The sequence below is a fragment of the Mizuhopecten yessoensis genome, unplaced genomic scaffold (genome assembly GCF_002113885.1).
Source record: "Mizuhopecten yessoensis strain PY_sf001 unplaced genomic scaffold, ASM211388v2 scaffold10441, whole genome shotgun sequence".
NCBI lineage: Eukaryota > Metazoa > Mollusca > Bivalvia > Pectinida > Pectinidae > Mizuhopecten > Mizuhopecten yessoensis.
Window position 1 is genome coordinate 811,383 of NW_018408548.1, and position 6,123 is coordinate 817,505.

General features: G+C 34.8%; 1 protein-coding gene across 15 annotated transcripts in view; it reads right to left on the reverse strand.

Moving 5' to 3' along the window:
* Positions 1 to 2,773: 2,773 nt before the first annotated feature.
* The window catches only part of LOC110460618 (serine/threonine-protein kinase TBK1-like), a 79,956-nt gene continuing 76,606 nt past the window's right edge, over positions 2,774 to 6,123 (reverse strand). For all 15 annotated transcript variants that reach the window (XM_021513629.1, XM_021513637.1, XM_021513630.1 and 12 more), the window contains one exon: positions 2,774 to 4,491. In XM_021513629.1, coding sequence (XP_021369304.1) covers positions 4,437 to 4,491 — 55 coding nt within the window. In that variant the 3' untranslated portion in view covers positions 2,774 to 4,436. The remainder of the gene's footprint in view (positions 4,492 to 6,123) is intronic.

Consider the following 6,123-nt stretch of genomic DNA (forward strand, 5'->3'; position numbering starts at 1 on the left):
CCTCATGTTGGAACATGGTTTCATCTCTATATCTGAAGGATCTCACTGCCCAGGACTGAATTTGCTTTAATCATAAAATTTTGCATATATGTGTTCTAAAGTCTAGCTTATCATCCACTGTTACACCTAAATCTTGTTCACTGGTAATTAATGCTTTCTAGTAGTGCTGTCAAACCAAACGAATTTCAGTAACCGATTACTGCAAAAATCTTCAGACTGAATACAATTTACACGTTTAGCATATTTTACCATTTCCCAAATTTGCATTCCGACTTCCCTTTAAAATCTTTTTTTTTTTTTGTGATCTTTGTCAATCCATACTATTATGGAATCGCCCGCCCCTCTTAATTTAAATTTTTGGTATTGACTAAGATTGCTGAAATGGCCTCCTGCCCTCAAATCGATTATTTGGTTATTGATTTTGGTAATCAGTTTGCGGTCCTCCGACCATGGGTCCCAACACACTTCCTCGAGTAATACCAATGAGGACGCCATGATACCATTGATGATGATTATCCATTTTCAGGAAGTCTTCTTTAATAGGGTGGGGGTTCGTGTTGCAATGCAATACATGGGCCTAATTATTAAATAATATACTGATCAGCTAATCGTTCACATAAACGATAGATAGATTATGAAAGTATATGATGATTTCGAGATTCTTAATTTTATCAATAAGTTTTGATTACAACTATGACAACAAGAATTCTGTTGTGATTTTTCCCCGATTCAGCACTTATAATGACTGGATAAGTATAAATAGAGTGGTCGCAATTAATAACGATTATAGATATCATATATATATATTTTATACATCAGAAAAATGATCCTTACGGATGAAGAAATATTATAAAAAGACAAATTCTCAACAATGAGTCTTTAGTACTTCCATCTCTTCTAGGAGATTCTTCAGATTTATATATATATATATATAAAGTCAAAGGTAAACATATTCAACAAAGTACAAGACAATGGAGTCTGATAAAACAGTTTATTACGTTTTACCACATATCACCGACCAGTGACGTACAATACGAACCCCAGTAAATACACAAACTTGATATCTGTATCAATTTTTATTTTCCTTGATTGTTGTTTTGTGATTTACATAGCATTTGAAGTATTTTGTAAATAACATGGACACCAGGAGTGTAAAGATAAATTTGTGTTAGTATCACACTATTGGTGTAAACATCGTCAGGCATAGTGTAAAACTATAGGTTTATGTCATAAAGGGTGACGGGCGTGCTTATAACTACTCCAAACAGTTCGTTCATTAGGAGAATTACACATGTACAACTTTACAGTGTGCAGATATACATTAGTGTGGAATTTTGTCACTATCCTAGCTCTCATTTTGAGAGCTTGAAATTACAAGTATTTTTACTAGATTTACATTTCGGGCCATGAAGCAGACTTTACCTATTACAGAACGCCTAATCTTACATAAACCTTAAAGAAAATAACCATCGTAATGATTATGATTATCGTCGTCAAGATATCACTGTATATTATATATTCCTCATATTGAAATAATGTTTTTATTATTTTTAGTTTTTATCATAAACTAGAATAAGCTTTATTTGTCATCAAAGTGTATCAAAATATGTGATGTCAGACTGGCCTTCTTTTCACCTCTTCTGTACTATCAGTAATTTATGAATTGGTGTCTGTTGATTAATGAATATTTTGTTTCCTTTAGCTTCAAATTTTCATTGATTTTTTTAATAAATATAGAGATTTTCTTTCTTTTTGATAAAATGATTCAATCTTATTTTCTTCAATATATGTGTCTCTTTTGATAACATTTTGACATACATCTTATTCAGGCTAGCACTGAAACGTGTTTCTTATAACCAGGACGTCGACGCTACTGTATTACAAATGCACTCATAGCTATATACTATGTACATGTACATACAAAATATAATGGGCAACTTGTACAGTAATAGCTCAAAATAAGCAACATGTTGGTTTTTTAAATGGTTTTATACACAATACATGTATCTCTATCCGTTTATGTTAAGTTTTTCATATTTTGGTTGGCAAGAAGTACTCTAAAGTGATGAATATGGATTATATTAAAATGTATAATAACATACTAAATTCTTGAATAGGAGCTTCGTTCTTCGTATTTCTGATTGATGATGTAACAAAATATATGCTATAAATTTGAAACATTTGCATGCTATTTTACAGGTTTTTTTCATATATATATATATATATAGCGTTCTGATATTTAGACTATCAGCGTTCCTTGTCCGCGATGCTCTCAGCTTAATTGCTGTCTTTAGCCGAGGGGACTATTGGTTTTATATAATAGCTATATTTTCAATTATAGTATATATATCAATTCTATCTTCTTGTAATATAATGTATGTGTACATGTAACTGTTCTGTTTCACTGTGTCTTGATAAAGGAGCGGAATGCTCCGAAAATTTAACAACCTAAACTTGTCCAAACTGTTGGAATTACTTCTTGGCCCCATATATATATATATATTAATGCTTGAATAATTTTGGTAAACTTTGAATAATTTTGATAAGGTTCCATCGACCAATAATACTCATTTACCCGTAAAATGTTAAACATGGTTCGACAGCTGTGATTATATAAAAGTAGTTATCTTTGACTTGCAATGAATTCCTTTTGCAAGAAAAGCATTTGACATATGTATCTTAATCTTTTACAGAAATGCATTTTACAGCAAAGTTTTATTATTGAGAGAGCACGTCATACTTTTTTCAAGACACAAATGATCGCAAAACATTATTTTCTTAAATCATCTCTTTATTGTATGCATCTAAAAAAGCAATATGCCGTGAATATTGTCTTTGTATCACCATTAATAACAAATATTATTTTATAGCTGATCCACAACGGGACAATCCCAAGTGAAAACTCAGTTTGGAGAGCATCCATCTCAAGTTTAAAAGTCCCATGTTTGAATCCTGTCCTGTTTATCTACTCCTTCTACAGTATTAACTTTATGTATGTACATTAAGTATTTTAGTGTTATTAATTCAGACTAGTATTCTCTATACTTCATATTTAACAAATTTAGTTCAAAGGGTTATTTTGACATTTTCACCCACTTTTTAAAAGAAAAATGTTAAGTCCAAGTATTAAATTGCAAAGGGGAGTAAATAAAAAATTACATTTTACATATACTTTCACGATTTTCATTTTATTCCATTTCTTATGGTATTCATGATGATTTGAATTTGTTAAATTTCCAATTCCTGATTTAACCGTTTATCCCCGAATAAATATTTGTGATAGCTGAATCTGCATTTGTTTTCTTTATATGTTATATACAGCAGATGATAAAATCTTGGATACTCCTTGTGGTATGATGTATTACTTTTCCGGCCTGTAGTCACATGGGTCACATCCCCTGTTTTGTCTAACGTGTTACCAGTACAATAAAATGTATATAAACTGCACTGGCAATATGGATAGTTCTCTGTGGTAAATCGTGTGAGGTATTTAATCATTTTTGTCTCCTGCTAATAGCACTAGCACTATGGCCCTGCGGCTGCCAGCAATAAAAATTGTAGTTTCAGGCAGAATATTATGCCAACACAACAATTAATTAATATATATAAACACAGGTCATCTTGGACATGAAACAGTTTTATATTCTCGTCCAAACTTCAACTGTCAATAAAATGTATATTCCTCTTAGATATCAGTTCAACTCTGGTAAAAAGAGTAAACACGTATATATACAAGAAGATTTATCAAAAATTACCATTTGGTACTGACCCACCAGAAAGTGTTATCCTTATGACAACTGAAATTAGGACTACAGTCTCACACTGTTTTATAATCCTGGGGTACTGTCTTTCTTCACTACTCTGTTGAATTATTTTATTTTGTTTTTATGCTTTTTTGCCAATTACAATCCATTAATTGATTCGAACTTAATATCTTAATGACAAGCACAACCAGGAATAGTTCACGGTCTTAGTGTATGTATCACATTGTCTATACACTTGTAAATGATATTTAAGTGTCTATACACACTTGTAAATGAAATCCTCACCACATCTAGTTCTATAAGGCACTTCAACGTCTACACAGATCAAAACATGATCTAAATCTATCAGGTAATCACACACTCAAATCTGACATACAGGATATATCATCAACTCCATCACTGTCATCTTTCAACACAGTTTTTCTTATCTATCCGATTAGAAGAAATCTAACCCGAAACGTCCATCACACCTGCATTGCCAGATTTGCCATCAACAGGTTGTTTTATTGAATGTGACTATGTCTGACATCCATCACATCGTCACTACACTTTCAGTGCCAGACTTTCCATTGTCAACAGTTTGTTAGTTGGGAAATGACTATTTCTGGCATGATCAGGCTTTAACCAAGCTGATTCTGGATATTTTTCCAACAGGTTTCCGCCAGCAGAATGTCATCCATATTCGGAGGTCTTTTCCAGTACACCATTCAGAACCAATGGGTTTGTACTACAACATAAGAAAGTACCATTAACAGTTGAGTTTTGATGATATGATATAACAGTTCAGTTAGTGCAAAAGGATGAAGAGAACTTCCTTCTTAAGGATCCCTGTCCCGATGCAGGCAAAATGAGGGCCCCTTTCGTGTATTTGGTTCAACCAGTTGAACCTGAAAGAAAACAACAGGCCCAGATCTGAACCGAGGCCGACCTCAGAAACATTCGCCACGTGTAGACTGAGGGGTCCAGACATGCCTGACCGAAACTAAAGTGACGACTAATGCTAGTTTGCTTTATTTCTTTATAAAACAAGGTCAATGCATATGTAGATTTTAAGATATGTTCTATAATTTAATGGATGCATGAAAGGAGGACATATTATTCTTGATCTTCTGTATTTTTTAGCTCTGCCTACAGTTAGGTCCAAGTGCATTTGTTTATTGTGGAATATTCCTGCGCCTTCTGAACCATTTCAACCAGGATATATATGCGAATGTGATTCTTGAGAATTCCAATGTCATTTCCATACACACAGTAACCTCCCCTTAATTTTGTTCCAGATATAACTGTAGAGGGACAGTGCCAGTGAACCACCACTGATCAGGTGCTCAGTTGGTTAAGTGACAAGAGGTCCAGGGTTCAAATCTAAGTCTGGACTGAGTTTTGCTAAAGGTCGTAAGTCTAAACGTAGACGTAACTTACGTCAAAAAACTGTTTTACTAAAGGTCTTTTAGTTACATGTACGTCTTTTTATATATCTATAAATGGTATTAATGTATAAACAAGAGGCCCAGAGGGCCTGTATCGCTCACCTGAATATGTTTAAAATAATTGGTACCCCTTCACCCAAGGACGCTTCAGACTAAATATGGAATAAATCCTGTCATTCCTACAGAAGGAGGATTTTATAGATTTTGCTATATTTCCCATATTGATCCCCGCCTCTCACCCCAAAGGGGGCCAGACCCACCATTTATACACATTGGTTTCCCTTAACCCAAGGATGCTCAACACCAAATATGGACCAAATCCTGTCATTCCTACAGAAGTAGAAGGATTTTAAAGAATAGTTTGCTATGTTCCCCTATTGGGCCCCGCCCCTCAGGCCCTTGGGGGGCCAAACCCACAGTTTATACAAAACTGAGTCCCCTTGGCCCAAGGATGCTCCAGACTTAATAAGGATAAAATTCCTTAATATCCCTAGGGTAGGAGAAGGATTTTGAAGGTTTTACCTCTATTTCTCCTATATTCGGCCCCGACCCCTGCCCAAGGGGGGGGGTCACACCTAACAATTATACAAAATTGAGTCCTCTTGACCCAAGGATGCTCCAGACTAAAATAAAGATAAAATCCCTTAATCCCTACGGTAGGAGAAGAATTTTGAAGATTTTACCTATTTCCCCTATTCTGCCCCGCCCATCTGCCCCAAGGGGCGCCACACCCACCATTTATACAAAATTGAGTCCCCTTGGCCCAGGATGCTCCAGACTAAATTAGGATAAAATCCCTTATTCACTACGGTAGAAGAATGATTTTGAAGGTTTTATCTCTATTTCCCCTATTGGGCCCCGCCCCTCTGCCCCCAGGGGGTCACACCCACCAATTATACAAAATTAAGTCACCTTGGCCTAAGGATGCTCCA